This window comes from Anomaloglossus baeobatrachus, chromosome 6, assembly GCF_048569485.1.
Source record: "Anomaloglossus baeobatrachus isolate aAnoBae1 chromosome 6, aAnoBae1.hap1, whole genome shotgun sequence".
Classification (NCBI taxonomy): domain Eukaryota; kingdom Metazoa; phylum Chordata; class Amphibia; order Anura; family Aromobatidae; genus Anomaloglossus; species Anomaloglossus baeobatrachus.
The window spans coordinates 94717195-94739188 of NC_134358.1; the positions used below are offsets into that span (position 1 = coordinate 94717195).

At 50.4% G+C, this 21994-nt stretch overlaps 1 protein-coding gene across 3 annotated transcripts in view; it reads right to left on the reverse strand.

Moving 5' to 3' along the window:
• Positions 1-21994, reverse strand: part of WWP1 (WW domain containing E3 ubiquitin protein ligase 1) — a 167864-nt gene that overhangs the window by 50195 nt on the left and 95675 nt on the right. For all 3 annotated transcript variants that reach the window (XM_075353121.1, XM_075353119.1, XM_075353120.1), the window contains exons 11-16: positions 15154-15208; positions 14983-15067; positions 6350-6478; positions 3295-3367; positions 3041-3112; positions 913-1001 (exon numbers count right to left, since the gene is read on the reverse strand). In XM_075353121.1, the coding sequence (XP_075209236.1) occupies positions 913-1001; positions 3041-3112; positions 3295-3367; positions 6350-6478; positions 14983-15067; positions 15154-15208 (503 nt within the window). The remainder of the gene's footprint in view (positions 1-912; positions 1002-3040; positions 3113-3294; positions 3368-6349; positions 6479-14982; positions 15068-15153; positions 15209-21994) is intronic.

Genomic DNA, 21994 nt, shown 5'->3' on the forward strand with positions numbered 1-21994 from the left:
CTGATGTACTCCGCTCCATCCAGCATCTTCTCCAGGGGCTGTAGATGGAGCACGGTCTCAGTGCCTGGAGACCGGTAAATCCCACTTCACCCAGAGCCCTGTAAAAAGGGATGGGGAAGGAATCAGCATGTGGGCTCCTGCCGCCGTACCCGCAATGGGTACCTCAACCTTACAAACACCTCCGACATAAGTGGGGTGAGAAGGGAGCATGCTGGGAGTCTGTATAGACCCTCTTTTCTTCCATCCGACATAGTCAGCAGCTGCTGCTGACTAAAAACAATGGAGCTATGCGTGCGTGTCTGACCTCCTTGCGCACAAAGCTAAAACTGAGGAATCCGTACTCCTACGGGAGGGTGTATAGCCAGAAGGGGAGGGGCCTTACACTTTTAAGTGTAGTTCTTTGTGCGGCCTCCAGAGGCAGTAGCTATACACCCACTGTCTGGGTCTCCCAATTAGGAGCGAAAAAGAAAATACAGTACATTCATTTGTGTTAATGGCGAGTCCTAAATTAAAATCCTGGAGTATTCTTAATACTAGCTGGAAGCTTATTTTCCCTTCATAAAGTACATATGATCAAGTTTAAAATTATTTTATTGATTTTACCATTACTTGCTCTTACTGTAAAGAAGCCTTTCCTGCAAAAATATTATTTATAATAATAATAATAATAAATAATAATAAAAACACTTTTTTTCCCTGCAAATGATGTCCCCAGGTTTGTTGTACAGTTCTCAGAATGAATAGTTCATGTGCCAGTCTCTGTGTCGACCCTTTGCATATGTCCTCAGGCCCAATCCAGCCAATCTCTGGTCTATCAATGTAAGGGATCGCCCCTTTTTAATCTTGATAAAAGTGATTTGCTTTATTAAGTCTAGACCTTTTCTTTCTTTTCTTCACATGTAAGAGCATTACCTTGCCAGTCCTCCATAATCGAGACCTTCTTCACCTCGGAACATAACATATAATCGTCGTCTTAAGTCGTAAGGCTTCAGCGCCATTATCTGAACGGGAAAAGAAAAAAAACAGGAGACCTTTGTGAACTTTTGCTTTCATCACGTCTACCAGTCTACTCTTACTGAATTCATGAATATTAAATATGTCTCAGCAGAATTATCTGTAGGTGAAAGGCAATGAAGAAACTGGGTCACTGCGGCTTTGTGCTCCGCTCCTTCCTCACTATGGAAGGCAGTGATCTGCACATCGTCACACTGCACCGAGAAGTCACTTCTAACCGTCCGTACTAAAGCAGAGCTTCTCTGAAACATCACAGCTTAATCAAGACTTCTCTTGTGCTGCCTGTTATTCCCGTACTTTACCCACTGCCAGCCATGGAGTATATGAGACAGCAGATTTACTATAGGGGTGCGGAGGACCTCGAGTCTGAGGGGATTCAAATATGCTATCATCTAAGAATCACCTAATACTATAAGTGATCGCAAAGGTGTGTGTTTGTTAGGCTTTGCTTCTATAGTGCCATCATATCCCATAGAGTAGAGCTGTACAGACATGGTCATCACTGTCCCCATTGGGGCTCACAATTTCCATTCCCAGCGCTGCAAAGTAATGGAGTCAACCAGCAGCCTGGCTTCATGGAAATGCTCAGCCCCTACAGTCTTCTCATTTCTGGTCTCTACTAGTTAGGCTTTACACAACTGAAAAATACCTTACAGATCAGTTATTAGATCAGCATTGTAGCGCCAGCGTCCCTGGAGGTACGCTGATTTACTCAGTGTCCCAGCCGTGTCCTCCCCCGGGTGTCCACGTGCGCTGCTGTCCTCTCCTCTCACCGGGGCCTGTGGCCGCGGAACAGGCTCCCCGGGAACGCGCCTAGTACGTGCGCACAGTGGCCCTCCTCTTAAAGGGATGGCTTACTATTTCCAGGAGATGCCTCTCACCCTATAGCTGAGAGTCACTATGCATTTAAGGCAACCTCCTATTAGGGGAGGTGCCTACGCATTGATTAGCCAATTAGTCTCCAGTCTGCTAGCTAGTTTTTAGATTCCCGTGCTCCTGTCCAGTTATCCCTGTGTCTGTCACCTATCCCTGCCTTCCCATCATATCTGTTCGTACCTGCCTGTCTGCCTCTGTCTGTAGTCATCCAAACTACACCTGCCCATACCTGTGCCCGTACCAGAGTCAGTCACCTATCCTGGGGGTCAGCTGCAACAGTCATGGTGGTACCTGGCATCTGCCTCGCCGTATGTGCTTAGTTAAGCCTATCCCACTAAAGGGTACGTCCAGGTCCCCCCTGTGATCCAGTGGGTCCATGAAACCCTCTTGCTGCCCTTACAACAGCCTCAAACATTACATGCATTTTCTATAAATAAAATAAAAAAAAAAAAAAAAAAGTGTATACACTTTTTTATACTGGTGCAGCAGGAGCCTCTCCCCTCTGCAGTAGGACAGAAGATTACCAGGTTCTGCTACAATAGTCTAAAAATATATTATATATATATATATATATATATATATATATATATATATAAAAAAAAATTTATATTATTGCCGCTGTCTGTCTCTCTGTGTGTGTGTGTCTGTCTCTCTTTGCCCGGGCTGTCTCTCTCTCTGTCTGTTTCTTTCCAGGGCTGTCTCTGCCTGACTTTTTCTGTCTCTCTCTATCAGTCTCCCCACCGACATCTTATTACCTCACACATAAGCTTCTTATACTAAGTTTTTGTTCCTATAGCAACCACTGACAGTTGCTGTGATTGTACATGTGACGGTGCGGATTCCTTTAGCGGACACACACACAGCTTTATATATTAGAGATATATAGATCATGATCGCCTCTATGTTTTGGTCAGTGACCCACACTCGCATGGAGTCCTTTTTCGCACTTTTAGCTGCACTACATATATCACTAGCCGGCATAGAAGTAATAATTTCCAGTTTGTGAGGCAGAAGGCAGGAGACGCAGGATTGCGGAGCTGCACATGATGGATGTATACAGTCCAAGCGCACAGAACATATACTGGATACATTCCATCCTAAACTCCAGGACTATGACGGTGGCCGGCCTCCTCTTGCCACCTACACATACCTGTTGAAAAGAGTCCTCAAATAGCGTCTGCCTGGAAACTGTTATCTTCACGTGGCTCGGCAAGGCATTTGACTGCAAAGAAGATTAGAAATTAGTAATCATTTCATGTGTAGTGCGTCTGGGGCAGAGCACTGCGCTGCGGAGAGGAATCAGACGAGTGCCATCTCCTTAATCACAGCCTGCACTGACGGACAGAGGCTCCATCCTGCCGCCGGCTCCCGCATCATTACAGACCCACCTTTACAAATGATTACCTGACACAAATAACGAAAATGGGCGAGCTTCCACCGAAAACTGCGCTCATAAGCAATCTGGGGGCCCTTCGTCCTGCAAAAGGAAAAAAAATTACGTTCCGTTAGTAAAAATAAAAAATACTGAATACAAGATCTAATCAGATTGAGCCCCATAATAACCTAAGACCCTGGGGTGCAGCATGCACTACAGCCTGTAGGTTTAGGAGGTGTAATAATGTTAGACAGACGGTCGTCCCAATATTGGTTCTTAACCGTTTCTATGCAGACATTTAACCATATGGGCCGATGCATCAGGCATTTCTCTGCCAGGCTTTCCTGGTGTTCCACCATTGGGTCTCCCTCTGTCGGGACATATAACCAGTTGTGGAGCGTTTCCTCCTACACAATATTTTAAAGGCACTAAGAATGCGTGGCAGGTGAGCATCAAAGTAAAATCCAGCATCTGGATCCAATCTTCTAGACTAGTTTGAAGTTTTTAAAAAAAAATGTTCAAGACCAAAAGCAAAATTTATGGGGCAGATGGGTTTTGCTTATTGCAGCCAAGTGAGGGCTTAGGATCAGGGATATGTAGCGCGGCACAGTCTGCATTGAAGCCCCGGGGGATGCAGGCTCGCTCCGGATTCTTGCCTGCCCACTATGAGCCAATACTGTAGGGGAGGAGATAACATGCGTGGGATCAGCCCATATAAACAAAAAGGGGAAGATAATATACTCTGTTACAACCACATAAAATGCCTTCTGGTCACAGATGACCTCTGATGCGGCTCCACAAAGTCATGCAACATCTTCTAGTAAGCTAGATATGCAGGAGGCGCAGGTGAGAAGATGCCAACGCTGCAGGACATACCCCTAACAGTAACATTTCACACCGTAAAAGGGACAATGTGGCTCTTCAGGGAAAAAAAAAAAAACTCAGCAGGTTTTTGCTATGTAAATCGTGTAGGGGCAGAGATGCTGATTCCAGTGCTGCATCACTTACTGGACAGCAATTTTGATACAATCATGGCTTTCTCTGATTTAGATGTAGGAGAGATCAGAATGCTGAGCTCTCTATAATCCCGCACATACCATTGTTTGGCAGATTCCTGTGTACACAGTACATTGTCAGCAAGCTGCCAATCAGTGGTGGTAGTGGTAGTTACACAAATTAGATGACTATCTGGGATGTGACATATAACCAGGCAGTGATAACCCCCTGCTGTTAAAACAATGATTGTATTGAAATCAATGTTAAATCAAGTTGTTGAGCAAGTGACATCCCTCCAATCAAGGCCCCTGCCCTATATTATACTGCTCTCAGATTAATTAACCTGCTGACAGATTAATGAACAATGACTGTTCAAACCAAGCCCACAAGCTCAGTGCACGCTGGGCGTGGCCGATACAGATGAAGCAATGATGATAGGGGGAACAGCGTGCTGCCTCTCTTCATTCTACCGTTGTGTCAATCTGTGCTCTGCCTCTGACAGCTCAGTACAGCGCAGCACGCCTGTATGCTGTGCTGTCACAGCGGCAGAACAGTGCACACTCTGAGGAAACCAGAGCAGCAGGGGAGAGAGGAGAAGTCAGTATGTATTAATCATGCTGGCCAGATGACACTGGGGCTGCATTTAATTATATGGGGGCTGCTTAATGCTGCTGCATGGGGGAATATGAGGCTGTATTATATTATGTGAAGCAATCTGGGGTGAATTATATTATATGGATGAATATTTGGTGCATTAGTCTATATGGAGGACTATGGGGGCTCCATAACACTATATGGAGGACTATGGGGGCTGCATAACACTGTATGGAGGACTATGGGGGCTGCATAACACAACACTATATGGAGGAATATGTGGGTGCATTATATGGAGAAATAGGAGGCTGCATTAAATTATATGGAGCAATGAGTGCATTATATTATGTGGGGACTGCATACTACTATACCCCCCAGCGCTGTACGCCCCCTCCACCCTAGTGCTGTATAGCCCCCCAGAGCTGTATCCCCCCCAGTACTGTATGCCCCATCCTCAGTAATGTGTATGTCCCCAGCCTCTCCTGTGATGTATATACAGCAGTGTCAATGTGCTCTATGTGTGGCCATGTCTGTTAGTGACGGCCACCAATCAGCGTGGCACTGACACATGCCCTGGAGGAGCTGGACGGGAGACAAGCAGGGGAGGTGAGAGGCTGTTCTCAGATTCCCCATATTAAAAATATCTCTATTGTGTCTGTCTGTGTGTGTGTATGATGCATATCTATGTGTGTCAGTGTATATGACTGTGTATGGATTTGTCTGTTTCCATGTGTTTTTCTGAATTTCTCTTTAAAATGTATGTGTACGTATTTGGGTATGTATCTACGTATGTACGGGTCTCCTTGTGCACATGGCCTGCTAAGAATCTTTCACCCAGGGCCCACAAAAACCTGGAGCCAACCCTGAGGCTTAATATATCCCCTTTCAGTATTTTGTGCCTGTAGAGAGATCCCGCAATCGTCTGTTGAGTATCTATATACGTACAAGTCCAGAGAGCGGTGACTACGGCCATGAAGGATCTGGACTCCATTACAGATACGTGGTCCACACATACACAGAATTATAGGGATATGGACGGCATAACCACAGAGGATACAACATGAGAATGTGAAGCAAGCAGCACATCGGATGAGCCAAACAGAAATAAAACATGTATTCCACACCGCGCTGAAGACCTATACATGCCGCATGTATATTCTTCACATGAAGAAGCCGGCGGATACAGAATAGTGTCACACGCGTCACATACACAGCACAGATGTAGCCATGTTCCGGGGCCCGGAGCACACAGGCGACTTCATGGCAGAAAATGAATGCGTCCCACTGAATACGAGTAATCAGCGCCCATTATCACTGGGAGTGCCGCTGTTGTTCCCGGCCGCACTTCATGCTCACACAGTCTATCATTAGGAAGAAAAGCCGTGATGAACGATCTGCAGCTGCCATCACAACGCCACTTGTGTGCTCCGATGTCCCAACATGCGCTGTAGCGCTGCGCGGAGCTGACTGCCGCCCGTGCTTCCCGGTACTTACACTGACGACTTTCCAGTCCGGGGGTCATTGAAAGTAGTGGTCTTTGTGTTGTGATCTACAAAGTACTTTACCCCTTCTCTTGTGTACCGAATTTCCCAGCCCTCTGGTAAGGGGTCCTCATTTTGTAAACTGTGGGGAGGGAGCAACCATTAATAAGAAGCCTTTCTAAGCACAGCAAGGATTTACACAGAATACACACGTTATGCACTGCCAGTAGGAGTTACAAGAGGGGCCGTCTGGATTTCTTTTCCCCCTCTGTATTTTAGTATTTCTTACAAAATAAAGCACAAACATCTTGATTTCTGCTCTGGGCGGCCCATCTGTTATTCCTCCTGGTAATTAATAAGCTAAAAGCTGAGTGGTCCTATTGTCTGTCACTATGGTGGGTCCCTATATAGTCTGCACTCAACAGTCATGGACACTACATAGGGACCTGATTGATAATAAAAAAGAGAATTTTGTTACTTACCGTAAATTCTTTTTCTTATAGTTCCGTCATGGGAGACCCAGACCATGGGTGTATAGCTACTGCCTCCGGAGGACACACAAAGTTACTACACTCAAAACGTGTAGCTCCTCCCTCCTAGCATATACACCCCCTGCTAGCCAGTCCTAGCCAGTTTAGTGCAAAAGCTGAAGGAGGACATCCACCCACAAGAAGAGACAGAGTAAAATCCGGAAGAACCGGAACCTCTGTCTACAACAATAACAGCCGGTGAAGACACACGGAACAAGAAACCTGCCAACAGGCAATAGGGAGGGTGCTGGGTCTCCCATGACGGAACTATAAGAAAAAGAATTTACGGTAACAAAATTCTCTTTTTCTTTATCGTTCCTATGGGAGACCCAGACCATGGGACGTTCAAAAGCAGTCCATGGGTGGGAATAAACAGACAACTGAGAAGCAGGCAAACTCAACTTCACAAATGGGCGACAGACGCCTTAAAGATGCGTCTGCCCAAGCCCGCGTCTGCCAAAGCAAGAGCATGCCTTGGATAGAGCTTCGAAAAAGTATGCAGACTAATTCGAGCTGCAGTCTGACAGACCTACTGAGCCGTAGCCTGGCGTGAAAGCCCAAAAGGCACCGACAGGTCTGATCAAATGTGCTCTAATCCCCGGCGGGGAAGGCACTTGAGTACACTTGTAGGCCTCGGAAATGGCCGACCTAAGCCAACGAACCAGGGTCGGCTTAGATGCCGAGAGACCGCTACGCTGACTAGCAGTCAGTACTAGAGAGAGGTGCACCGCCTAATAACGGCGGTGCGAGACACATAGATCCGGGGCGCCCGCACCAGATCCAGGATATGCAACGCTTCCTCAAAGCGATGAACAGGAGCCGGACAAAAGGAAGGCAGGAAAATTGCCCCGGATAAGGTGGAAGCTGTAACCACCTTAGGGAAAAAAAGTCCGGAGTCGGACGGAGACCACCTTGTCTTGATGCAAAAGACCAAAAAAAGGGGGTGACTCAGAGAAAGTGCCGCCAGAACTCCCTGGCGGGAAATTATAGCCACTAGAAAGACTACTTTCTGTGAAATATGAAACAAAGAAACCTCCCTAAGAGGCGCAAAGGGGGGTTTCCGGGAACCGGGAGGACCGGATTAAGGTCCTAGGGCTCCATAGGCCGCCGGAAAGGCGGAATGATGTGAGATGCGCCCTTAAAGGAGCGCAGCGGAGCCAGCCGGACGATACGCCGCTGGCACATACTGACAGAGCCGAGACCTGTCCCTTAATGAGGGATAGTCCTAGCTGTAGACCGGACTGTGGAAGGGACAGGAGGGTCGGCAAGGCTAAAAAGGTCCAAGGACACATTGGAGCTCGAGTCATAGCGGAGATGACTTCAGGAAGGATACCAGAAGTCGCCAAGATCCAGGACTCAATAGCTACGCCGTCAATCTGAGAATCCAGAATTCTGACGGAAAAAACGGACCTTTTGAGAAAAGGTCTGGACGGTCCGGAAGATGCCATGGCAACCTAACGGACAAAAGGAGCAGGTCAGGGTACCAAGCCTGCCTGGGTCAGTCTGGAGTAAGAGAATGACCCGACGGCCCCCTTTACTGATCTTGCGCAGGACTCTGGGCAAGAGGTAGAGACGAAGCTGGGATCAAACATGAGCCAGTGTGTCTACCGCAAAACCTGAGGATTGTGGACCACGGTTGGACAGCTGAAATAGTCTGCCTCGCAGTTTTGACATCTAGGATGTGGGCTGCGGATACGGTGGACTAGGAGTCCCTTGTCCACTGAAGAATGTTGAGGCGCCAAGATTGCCAGGCGGCTGAGTGTCCCGCCCTGGAAGTCGATGTAGGAAAACGCTGTCACGTTTTCTGACTGGACTCGAATGTGCCTAGCCGCCAACAGATGGTGAAGGCTTAGAGAGCTAGAAAAAGAGCTCTGATTTCCAGCCTATTGATCCAGAGGGCTGATGCGGACAGAGTCCAAGCGCCCTGCACTCCACGGTGGAGATATACTGCTCCCAAGGCGGAAAGACCAGCACCCTGGTGAGGATCACCCGGGACGGGGCCAGGAAGGAGCGTCCCTGAGACAGAGTGGCCGAAACCACCACTGAAAACGAGCCCCTGGTCAGTGGCAAAGCCACCACCCCGTGGAAGGAGGGAGTTCGCGTGTACAGCGGAAAACATCCAGTCTCAGAGGACGCAGGAGAAACTGGGCAAGGAATCGCTTCCATTGACGCCACCGTCTGACCAGCACCTGTATTTGGTGTCTGATAGAACGACGTCGACCGCCAGCGGAGGGACTACTGATCGACTAAGAGCAGCTTCACAAGAGCCGACAGAGTCTCGAATTGCGTCCCTGAGAACCTCTGGTTCGAAGTCAGAGTGGACTTGAACAGAATGACAAGCCACCCGAATAGGTTAGAGTGGCGAGAGTAAGCGAAGTACTCTGCTAAGAGTCTGCACTGGATGAAGCCCCGAGAAGAAGGCCGTCCAGGGCAAAACGATCACTGCCAATCCCTAGGGGTGCAGGACCTTAATCACAGCAGCCCCAATGAGAATACTCGAGGGGCCGTGGCTAACCCCAAGGGAAGAGCCACGAATTGGACCACTCCGATGGCAAAACGTAGTCAACGCTGGTGTGAAACTGCGATTGACCCCTGCCGAAAAGCATCTCTGATGCCGATGGCTGCTAGGGAATCTCCTTGGGTTCTTGATTGATCCGGTGAAAAAAAACACACGGAACAAGACCGAGGCTCCATGTGAAAACGCCACACCTGACCATGCTGAAAAAACTAAAGATCTAGGTCGGAAGGCACCGCCCTCTTCGGGGACTAGAAATAGATTTGAACAAAAATCTCAGAACCGTTCCCAGTCGAGAACCGGTACAATTACTCCATTGGCCTGCAAGAAATGCCACGGCCTGTGAGAAGGCGGCGGCCTTGGAGCCGGGAGGTGACAGAAAAAAATCTGTTTGGCGGGTGGACAGAAATCCATCCTGTAGCCATGGGAGATATGATCCCGCCCCCACTGAACGGAGACGTGGTAGAACCATACGTCGCCAAGTGGAGAGAGCCTGCCACCGACCAAGGAGGTGGTTGGCGTGGCTAGATAGCTCGGAGGAAGCTGACTCCGTGGTAGCATCTCCTGCGGTCTTTTGAAGACGCAGCTTCAAGCTATTTGGTTCTATGAACCAAGGCCGAGCTAGAGGACGATCAGATGGAGGAACGGAAACCACCAAAACCTCAACTGATTCCTGTCCTGGACAGGTTCCCTGGTTTAGGTTTGTGGCAAGGAAGAACTCTCCCCGCCAAGAGCTTCCTGAATTTCATCCAGTTGGTTCCGAAGAGACTGGTCCCACCAAAGGGGAGCCCAGCAAGGAACCCCTATAGAGGCATCTGCTTTCCATTACCGAAGCCACAGGAGCCTGCGGATAGCGAGGAAAGTAGCCAAGACCACCGCCGTGCGGTGTCCAGCATGGCAGACCTGGCATAGGATGAAAAGACTGAAGTCTGGAAGTTCAGGCAACCGTTTTGGGCATAGAGTCCCTGTGAGGGAATGCATCTCCTCCAGACAAGCAGAGAAGGTACAAAAGAACCGCACTGCCGTAAAGCGGAGGAGAACGAAGCTGCTGCCGCCCCAATACCGACTTGGCCCAAGGACAACCGGGCGGACCGCAAAACCTTAAGTGAGGAGCTATCAGCCACTGACATAACGGTCCGGGCTGAGCCACCTGAGGTGACTGAGCCCACTTCTTGACCACCATTGGTGGACAGGGGAAACACAGTCCTCAGAATCACGCTTCATGGGAAGCGACTGTCAGAGCGGACCCTGGGCTTGGTCACAGGGGCCTGAAAACTGGAGTGGTTAAGGAACACACTTTGTGTTCTCCTAGGTAAGGTAACTCCGGCGGATTGGGGTCCAGTACAAAATTAATGTACCGTGGGAGCCCTATAGAGGTGCCGTCAGCCACTGATACAACTATCCGGGCTGAGAGTCTGGACACTGGAGGGGCCACGTTTGGCGAATGAGTACACTCCTTGACCACCTCTGATGGGAGGGGGAAACAGGCCGCAGAACCCCGCTTTGGGGTCTGCAGGACAGGCTGTGAGCTTGGACGCAGCAGGCTGAAAACTGGAGTGGTTAAAGAACACACTCCTCGTCCTGTTAAAGGTATACTGATGCCTTTCTGCCAGCGGGGAATACTCCCCTGATACGGGCGGATGGAGGTCCAGTACAAGTATAATGGACGCAATCCAATCATTCGGCTCTGCGTCACGTACGGACGGATCAATGTACATAAAGTAGCGTCCGAGCCCCTGGTAGAGACATCCTCCTCGTCCAGTGAGTCAGCTCGTAATCGGAGCTGCGGGACGGGGAAGGACAGGGGACCCTGCGTCTCCCTGTCAGGAGGACGGGGTCTGAGCCCAGAAGGAGAGTCCATTGTGAGCTTTATTGAGCGAGCTGAAGCAGAAAACGCCCTGAGAGGGGAGCTGCATGCTCAGCAGATGCCAGGACAGCCGACCCCTGGAAATAGGATTCCCTCAGGGGTCAGCCACCGAAACCGGAGCAGATGGAGGGGCCACTAATTAGCAATCATTCGGCTCTGCCTCCAAGCTGAGGGGCCACCATGGTTATGAGCTCGGTACAGCCGTACGAGACTACCTGCAGTGCATAATAAAAACAACCTGCAGCCCTGCTCTGTGAGACATGCTGCAGAGGTGGGGGCTCTGTCAAGACTGGCCCCCAGCATATATAAACCGATAAAACAAGCAGCTGCACAACCGGAGGTTGTGGCTGCCAATCGTTTAAACAGACATGTCTGTGCCCCCTGGTCCCTCAGCCCAGGTCCCCACTTGTCACACTGTGGAATCTCTGTGCCTATGCAGGCACAGAGAACGCCGAGAAAATGGCGACCGGAGCGAGGAGAGGGGGCGGGGCCTACTCTTAGAGCGGCAAAAGGATTCCCTCAGTGAGGTAGCCAGGGGAGGGAATCCTTCCTCAATGAGGAGTGTCCCTTCCCTTGTGCTGCGCAGCCGCTGGGCGGAGCTACACTGCCTCTCTGCAAGACTGACATGCAGAGACAGTGGAAACCGAAACTAGGCCTCAGGCGAAGCCGGGGCCTAGAGTAAAACATGCGGCCGGCGTGCAGGCACCATCGGCGCGGTTCTCCAGTGAAAACTGGAGAACCGGCCGGAAACGTTAACACCAAACATAAAACACACTCCCCCAATAAATAAACATAAAGGACCCCTGGAAAGACCACTTTCTGTGGTAATAACGTCTCATATACTTAGCTTGAGACGCAGGTTGCCAGGTTCCTGGGGGATGATAGCTCCGTCCAGCAGGGTCCTGCAAAAGGGCTGCGGATGGAGACCGGTCTCCTGCAAAGCAGTGAGAACCGTGTTGGCTCCCACTTCAAGCCAGAGCCCCAGCATGGGATGGTGAAGGAGCGCGGCATGAAAGGGATACAGCCCTGAAATCAACCTTAACAGCACCGCCCAGTGGGGTGAGAAGGGACATGCCGGGAGTCCAGACTGGACCCGCTTTTCTTCCAAATCTTTGTCCAAAAGGAAAAATCAAAAATCAAAATCAGAGAATGCATGTGTGTGTGACCTCCTGAAACACAAAGCATTAAACTGGCTAGGACTGGCTAGCAGGGGGTGTATATGCTAGGAGGGAGGAGCTACACGTTTTGAGTGTAGTAACTTTGTGTGTCCTCCGGAGGCAGTAGCTATACACCCATGGTCTGGGTCTCCCATAGGAACGATAAAGAAAGGGAATGCTCTGCCCAGATGGCAATGCATTCATATACATTTCCAGGAGGAATAACAGAGGAACAGCATAGTAGAAGAAGAGATGACTGAAGTATTTACTAATACAGATATGTAAGGAGCGCTGGAAGATCTCCTTAAAGGGATGTTCACAGCTCCGTGATGGCCAGAGGTGATCCGGATTATGGAAACCGCAGAGTAGCCATGTACCCAGTTTCCATAGATGTGGATGGGAATTACAGAAACGGCTTAGCACAGCTCACTGGCATCTCCGCAATCCCCCATCACCTTTGGTCTGTCTCAGCTGTGGATGGCTGACAGGTGAATGCCCCTTTAACAATGCTTTTAACCAATATCATACAGCAAACCTTGTGTTATGAGGGTAGTGGACTCTGCCCTGGAGACATAGTTTAATAATCAGAAGCCAAGCTACAAAAAATAAATTAAACAGACCCACAAAAAAGTAGATATCTGCACCCACTATCTCTGCAGACCCCTCTCCAGCATGAGCAGCGATTCACATCATGTACATGTCCAAAATTACTCCTAAATCGGAGGCTCAGGGCAGGGCCGAGCGGGTCCACAAGCCCCCGCAGCATGTGCAGCCGCTCCCCCTCCACACTGTGACCTTGCTGCACTGATATCTCAGGGGATGGTCACACATGGCACTGCTGCAGCCTTTTACTGTAGAAAAATAAAAGCCGTGTCTTACAGGACCATTAAGAGCTCGGAGATCTCATGCACCCGCTCGTAGGTTTGTTTTTGCCTAATTGAATATGAGAACTGCGCTGGGTTTGAAAATCTGCACCCATAGAAAGCCATGGGTGTGCGCTCACACTACAGCCCAACATGTACCAATAGCTTCTCTGTATAGTAAGGTCACTTTTACATTGTGTTTTCACCTATGTTCACTGGTCCCGTCGGGGCATCTGTCCGGACCCCAGACCCAAAGCCCCCCCATAATACGCCGACGGGGCCATTGACTATAATGGAGCAGACTCCATTAGTGTGTGCTCTGTCTTGCACCATTTTCGGGCATATACGTCTTCTGCAGGCGGACACCCGAACATAGTCTACTACTACGTTTTGGTTTCCTAATTTTAACCCCCTATCTACAATTGTATGTGCACATAAAAGGACATTTTTATGCTATTTGCACTGGTGCAGCAATAATAGCAGGATAGAAAAATGCACAACTAATGCCACAAGGATAGTGATGGGCGAACACTGATTATAAAAGTCCGGATCTGCGCAGTTTCAAAGTTACCCAGGTGCCGGACCCGGGCCCGGGATTCCAGCTGGTGATCCAGATCTGGCACTGAGGAAATTAAAGGAAAAAGAAAGAAGATAAGAATGACACAAGCGCATCATAATTACAGAGGCTCTGTCATGGCGGTACACTGCTCCCTCAGCCTTTCCTCCACTTCCTCGGCCGCTAATTATTGCTCATGCATATGCACAGCTTTCCCCGCCCACTGGCCTTCCCGGCATCTGTGATTGGTTGGAGTCAGATGTGTCCCCCAGCCTGTGTGGCAGCGTCTGACTGCAACCAATCACAGGCACCGGTGGGAGGGGAAAGCAGTCCATATGTAATTAAGGTAATGTGCGTTCCCGTAAGTGAATGCGCGGCCTGGGAGCAGTGTACAGCCGTGCCAGAGCCTCAGTAAGTACAGCATGCTTGCTCCTATCCCCCTATCCCTTCTACCACCACTTTTAATCACCAGATTCTGGTCCCCATAGACTTATGTGGGGCCCAGAATCTGGCCCGGAACCAGATTTTAAAAACCAAATCAACGGGTTATCTGCAAATCCTCTCTTCACTACACAAGATCACTACTGGCTTCATGGCTTCAGGTTTTCTCTGACTTTTCTGTTTTGTGCTAGAGAAAAATAAAGCCCACTTGCTGACAAGCGCCCTGTGACCATCCCGCGACCAAGGACAGACTGGCCCTTGAAGTAAAGGTTTCTATTCAATACCTGCAAGCAGAGATCTTAAGAGTGAGGATGTTTTGTAAATAAAAAAGGAACCCTCTAGAGATGTAACAGCTTCTTAAAAATGTTGAAAATGTCTTCAACCAAATCCTGGCCTAACCTTGGAGGCTTCTGCAGTGACCGGGGCAATAGCTGCACACATGTCTGCGGGCAGAATCCACTTCCCTCATACAGACCTGCCGTATAAAGTCCAGGAACAATCCCCATAGCTCATGTGCACACTTACAGGGGCGCAAACCGGGCACACTAATGGAGACTAGTGAGAGTTAATGCTTCAGGTACGCAGCATTAAGGCAAACACTGGGATATTGAGAAAATAAAGGAAAAGCGTCTCTTCTGGAAGATGGGATGGAGCAATGTGATGGCCAGCTCTATCACATAACACAATGACAGCCACAAAGACAAGTACAATCCCTACCCTTGAGTTCGGGGGTCTTCCCACTGGGTGGTTTTTGTGTTGTGATTCACAAAATACACCCTATCTGTAGAGTCCACTCTTCTTTCTGGAAAATAAAGGGTGCAGAGTAAGTAGTATGACCATGCGGGTATGTATAAGGAGGATGTAATAAGAATAGTGCTGCGCTCCTACCCCAGCCTGGTGGTAACGGCCCCAAGGGATCGTTCTCTGCTGATAACATCGAAGCCTAGAAATGGAGAGTACACTTTACTACCAATTAACCAAACTTGACCCAACCAATTAAAGTTTTTCTATGTGCAACTTACTTTGGTGTTGGTGGTTCTTGGGCCATGGGATATGATGTAATATAAGGCAAATTTAAAGACTTTTTTTCTGCTGTTTCAATATGTCCCTGAAGTTGTTGCCTTTTACCTTATATAAGTCTGCTTTAACTGTCCTGGTTGTTGCCAATAAAAGAAGGGAATTTTGTTTACTTACCGTAAATTCCTTTTCTTCTAGCTCCTATTGGGAGACCCAGACAATTGGGTGTATAGCTTCTGCCTCCGGAGGCCACACAAAGTATTACACTTAAAAGTGTAAACCCCTCCCCTCTGCCTATACACCCCCCCCGTGCATCACGGGCTCCTCAGTTTTGGTGCAAAAGCAGGAAGGAGGAAACTTATAAATTGGTCTAAGGTAAATTCAATCCGAAGGATGTTCGGAGAACTGAAACCATGAACCAAAAGAACAATTCAACATGAACAACATGTGTACACAAAAGAACAACAGCCCGAAGGGAACAGGGGCGGGTGCTGGGTCTCCCAATAGGAGCTAGAAGAAAAGGAATTTACGGTAAGTAAACAAAATTCCCTTCTTCTTTGTCGCTCCATTGGGAGACCCCAGACAATTGGGACGTCCAAAAGCAGTCCCTGGGTGGGTAAAAGAATACCTCGGTAATAGAGCCGTAAAACGGCCCCTTCCTACAGGTGGGCAACCGCCGCCTGAAGGATTCGCCTACCTAGGCTGGCATCTGCCGAAGCGTAGATATGCACCTGATAGTGTTTCGTGAAAGTGTGCAGACTCGACCAGGTAGCCGCCTGACACACCTGCTGAGCCGTAGCCTGGTGCCGCAATGCCCAGGACGCACCCACGGCTCTGGTAGAATGGGCTTTCAGCCCTGAAGGAACCGGAAGCCCAGAAGAACGGTAGGCTTCAAGAATTGGTTCCTTGATCCACCGAGCCAAGGTTGACTTGGAAGCCTGCGACCCTTTACGCTGGCCAGCGACAAGGACAAAGAGCGCATCCGAGCGGCGCAGGGGCGCCGTACGAGAAATGTAGAGTCTAAGTGCTCTCACAAGATCTAACAAGTGCAAATCCTTTTCACATTGGTGAACTGGATGAGGGCAAAAAGAAGGTAAGGAGATATCCTGATTGAGATGAAAAGGGGATACCACCTTAGGGAGAAATTCCGGAACCGGACGCAGAACCACCTTGTCCTGGTGAAACACCAGGAAGGGGGCTTTGCATGACAGTGCAGCTAGCTCAGACACTCTCCGAAGTGATGTGACTGCCACTAGGAAGACCACCTTCTGCGAAAGGCGTGAAAGAGAAATTATCTCTCATTGGCTCGAAAGGTGGTTTCTGAAGGGCCGTTAGCACCCTGTTTCAGATCCCAGGGTTCTAGCGGACGCTTGTAAGGAGGGACTATGTGGCAAACCCCCTGCAGGAACGTGCGTACCTGCGGAAGCCTGGCTAGACGCTTTTGGAAAAACACAGAGAGCGCCGAGACTTGTCCCTTAAGAGAGCCGAGAGACAAACCCTTTTCCATTCCGGATTGAAGGAAGGACAGAAAAGTGGGCAAGGCAAATGGCCAGGGAGTAAAACCCTGATCAGAGCACCAGGATAAGAAAATCCTCCACGTCCTGTGGTAGATCTTGGCGGACGTTGGTTTCCTGGCCTGTCTCATAGTGGCAATGACCTCTTGAGATAACCCTGAAGACGCTAGGATCCAGGACTCAATGGCCACACAGTCAGGTTGAGGGCCGCAGAATTCAGGTGGAAAAATGGCCCTTGAGACAGTAAGTCTGGACGGTCTGGTAGTGCCCACGGTTGACCCACCGTGAGATGCCACAGATCCGGGTACCACGACCTCCTCGGCCAGTCTTGGGGCGATGAGGATGGCGCGGCGGCAGTCGGACCTGATCTTGCGTAATACTCTGGGCAGCAGTGCCAGAGGAGGAAATACATAAGGCAGCCGAAACTGCGACCAATCCTGAACTAATGCGTCTGCCGCCAGAGCTCTGTGATTCTTGAGACCGTGCCATGAATGCCGGGACCTTGTTGTTGTGCCGGGACGCCATTAGGTCGACGTCCGGCTTCCCCCAGCGGCAACAGATCTCTTGAAACACGTCCGGGTGAAGAGACCATTCCCCTGCGTCATGCCCTGGCGACTGAGAAAGTCTGCTTCCCAGTTTTCTACGCCCGGGATGTGAACTGCGGAGATGGTGGAGGCTGTGGCTTCCACCCACAGCAGAATCCGCCGAACTTCCTGGAAGGCTTTGCCGACTGCGTGTGCCGCCTTGGTGGTTGATGTATGCCACCGCCGTGGCGTTGTCCGACTGAATTCGGATCTGCCTGCCTTCCAGCCACGGCTGGAACGCCTTTAGGGCTAGATACACTGCCCTTATCTCCAGAACATTGATCTGAAGGGAGGACTCTGGCTGAGTCCAGGTACCCTGAGCCCTGTGGTGGAGGAAGACCGCTCCCCACCCTGACCGACTCGCGTCCTGCATGTGTGCCTCCTTCAACACAAAGCATAAAAACTGAGGAGCCCGTGATGCACGGGGGGGTGTATAGGCAGAGGGGAGGGGTTTACACTTTTAAGTGTAATACTTTGTGTGGCCTCCGGAGGCAGAAGCTATACACCCAATTGTCTGGGTCTCCCAATGGAGCGACAAAGAAATGAAGGGAATTTTGTTTACTTACCGTAAATTCCTTTTCTTCTAGCTCCAATTGGGAGACCCAGACAATTGGGTGTATAGCTTCTGCCTCCGGAGGCCACACAAAGTATTACACTTAAAAGTGTAAACCCCTCCCCTCTGCCTATACACCCCCCCGTGTATCACGGGCTCCTCAGTTTTGGTGCAAAAGCAGGAAGGAGGAAACTTATAATTTGGTCTAAGGTAAATTCAATCCGAAGGAAGTTCGGAAAACTGAAAACCATTCAACATGAACAACATGTGTACACAAAGAACAACAGCCCGAAGGGAACAGGGGCGGGTGCTGGGTCTCCCAATTGGAGCTAGAAGAAAAGGAATTTACGGTAAGTAAACAAAATTCCCTTCTTCTTTGTCGCTCCATTGGGAGACCCAGACAATTGGGACGTCCAAAAGCAGTCCCTGGGTGGGTAAAATAATACCTCGTAATAGAGCCGTAAAACGGCCCCTTCCTACAGGTGGGCAACCGCCGCCTGAAGGACTCGCCTACCTAGGCTGGCATCTGCCGAAGCATAGGTATGCTCCTGATAGTGTTTCGTGAAAGTGTGCAGGCTCGACCAGGTAGCCGCCTGACACACCTGCTGAGCCGTAGCCTGGTGCCGCAAAGCCCAGGACGCATCCACGGCTCTGGTAGAATGGGCCTTCAGCCCTGAGGGAACCGGAAGCCCAGAGGAACGGTAGGCTTCGAGAATTGGTTCCTTGATCCACCGAGCCAGGGTTGATTTGGAAGCCTGTGATCCTTTACGCTGGCCAGCGACAAGGACAAAGAGTGCATCCGAGCGGCGCAGGGGCGCCGTACGAGAAATGTAGAGTCTGAGTGCTCTCACAAGATCCAACAAGTGCAAATCCTTTTCACATTGGTGAACTGGATGTGGACAAAGAGAAGGTAAGGAGATATCCTGATTGAGATGAAAAGGGGATACCACCTTAGGGAGAAATTCCGGAACCGGACGCAGAACCACCTTGTCCTGGTGAAACACCAGGAAAGGAGCCTTGCATGACAGCGCTGCTAGTTCAGACACTCTCCGAAGTGATGTGACTGCTACTAGGAAGACCACTTTCTGCGAAAGGCGTGAAAGAGAAATATCCTTCATTGGCTCAAAAGGTGGTTTCTGAAGAGCCATCAGCACCCTGTTCAGATCCCAGGGTTCTAACGGACGCTTGTAAGGAGGAACTATGTGACAAACCCCCTGCAGGAACGTGCGCACCTTTGGAAGTCTGGCTAGGCGCTTCTGGAAAAACACAGAGAGCGCTGAGACTTGTGCCTTAAGAGAACCGAGCGACAAACCCTTTTCCAATCCAGATTGAAGGAAGGAAAGAAAAGTGGGCAAGGCAAATGGCCAGGGAGTAAAACCCTGATCAGCGCACCAGGATAAGAATATTCTCCACGTCCTGTGGTAGATCTTGGCGGACGTTGGTTTCCTGGCCTGTCTCATAGTGGCAATGACCTCTTGAGATAACCCTGAAGATGCTAGGATCCAGGACTCAATGGCCACACAGTCAGGTTGAGGGCCGCAGAATTCAGATGGAAAAACGGCCCTTGAGACAGCAAGTCTGGTCGGTCTGGTAGTGCCCACGGTTGACCCACCGTGAGATGCCACAGATCCGGGTACCACGACCTCCTCGGCCAGTCTGGAGCGACGAGGATGGCGCGGCGGCAGTCTGACCTGATCTTGCGTAACACTCTGGGCAACAGTGCCAGAGGGGGAAACACATAAGGCAGTTGAAACTGCGACCAATCCTGAACTAATGCGTCTGCCGCCAGAGCTCTGATCTTGAGACCGTGCCATGAATGCCGGGACCTTGTTGTTGTGCCGGGACGCCATTAGGTCGACGTCCGGCATCCCCCAGCGGCAACAGATCTCTTGAAATACGTCTGGGTGAAGAGACCATTCCCCTGCGTCCATGCCCTGGCGACTGAGAAAGTCTGCTTCCCAGTTTTCTACGCCCGGGATGTGAACTGCGGATATGGCGGATGCTGTGGCTTCCGCCCACAGCAGAATCCGCCGGACTTCCTGGAAGGCTTGCCGACTGCGTGTGCCGCCTTGGTGGTTGATGTATGCCACCGCTGTGGAGTTGTCCGACTGAATTCGGATCTGTTTGCCTTCCAGCCACGGCTGGAACGCTTTTAGGGCAAGATACACTGCCCTTATCTCCAGAACATTGATCTGCAGGGAGGACTCTGGCTGAGTCCAGGTACCCTGGGCCCTGTGGTGGAGAAAGACCGCTCCCCACCCTGACAGGCTCGCGTCCGTCGTGACCACCGCCCAGGATGGTGGTAGGAAGGATTTCCCCTTCGACAATGAAGTGGGAAGAAGCCACCACCGAAGAGAGGCTTTGACTGCCTGAGAAAGGGAGACGTTCCTGTCGAGGGACGTCGACTTCCTGTCCCACTTGCGGAGAATGTCCCATTGAAGTGGACGCAGATGAAACTGCGCAAAAGGAACTGCCTCCATTGCTGCCACCATCTTCCCTAGGAAGTGCATGAGGCGCCTCAAGGGGTGTGACTGGCCTTGAAGGAGAGATTGCACCCCTGTCTGTAGTGAACGCTGTTTGTCCAGCGGAAGCTTCACTATCGCTGGAAGAGTATGAAACTCCATGCCAAGATATGTCAGTGATTGGGCCGGTGTCAGATTTGACTTTGTGAAATTGATGATCCACCCGAATCTCTGAAGAGTCTCCAGAGCAATGTCCAGGCTGTGTTGGCATGCCACTCGGGAGGGTGCCTTGACAAGCAGATCGTCTAAGTAAGGGATCACCGAGTGTCCCTGAGAGTGTAGGACTGCTACAACTGCTGCCATGACCTTGGTGAAGACCCGTGGTGCTGTCGCCAGGCCGAAAGGCAGTGCCACGAACTGAAGGTGTTCGTCCCCTATGGCGAAACGCAGGAAGCGCTGATGCTCTGGTGCAATAGGTACGTGGAGATAAGCATCTTTGATGTCGATTGATGCTAGGAAATCTCCTTGGAACATTGAGGCGATGACGGAGCGGAGCGATTCCATCCGGAACCGCCTGGTTTTCACGTGTTTGTTGAGCAGTTTTAGGTCCAGAACAGGACGGAAAGATCCGTCCTTTTTTGGCACCACAAACAAGTTGGAGTAAAAACCGTGACCCTGTTGCTGAAGAGGAACAGGGATCACCACTCCTTCTGCCTTCAGAGTGCACACCGCCTGAAGAAGAGCATCGGCTCGCTCGGGGGGCGGAGATGTTCTGAAGAAACGAGTCGGAGGACGAGAGCTGAACTCTATCCTGTAACCGTGAGACAGAATGTCTCTCACCCAACGGTCTTGTACCTGTGGCAACCAGGCGTCGCAAAAGCGGGAGAGCCTGCCACCGATCGAGGATGCGGCGTGAAGAGGCCGAAAGTCATGAGGAGGCCGCTTTGGGAGCGGTTCCTCCGGCGGTCTTTTTAGGACGTGACTTAGACCGCCATGAATCGGAGTTCGTCTGACCCTTCTGTGGCCTGTTGGACGAGGAGAATTGAGACCTGCCCGCGGGCCGAAAGGACCGAAACCTCGATTGTACCTTCCGTTGTTGAGGTCTTTTTGGTTTGGACTGGGGTAAGGATGAGTCCTTTCCCTTGGATTGTTTAATGATTTCATCCAAATCGCTCACCAAACAGGCGGTCGCCAGAAAATGGCAACCTGGTTAAGAACTTTTTGGAAGCAGAGTCTGCCTTCCATTCACGTAGCCACATGGCCCTGCGGACTGCCACCGAATTGGCGGATGCTACCGCCGTATGGCTCGTAGAGTCCAGGACAGCATTAATGGCGTAGGACGCAAACGCCGACGCCTGAGAGGTTAATGACACCACCTGCGGAGCAGAGGCACGTGTGACTGCATTAATCTGCGAGTGACAAGCTGAGATAGCTTGGAGCGCCCATACGGCTGCGAATGCCGGAGCAAAGGACGCGCCGATAGCCTCATAGATGGATTTCAACCAGAGCTCCATCTGTCTGTCAGTGGCATCTTTGAGTGAAGCCCCATCTTCCACTGCAACTATGGATCTAGCCGCCAGTCTGGAGACTGGAGGATCC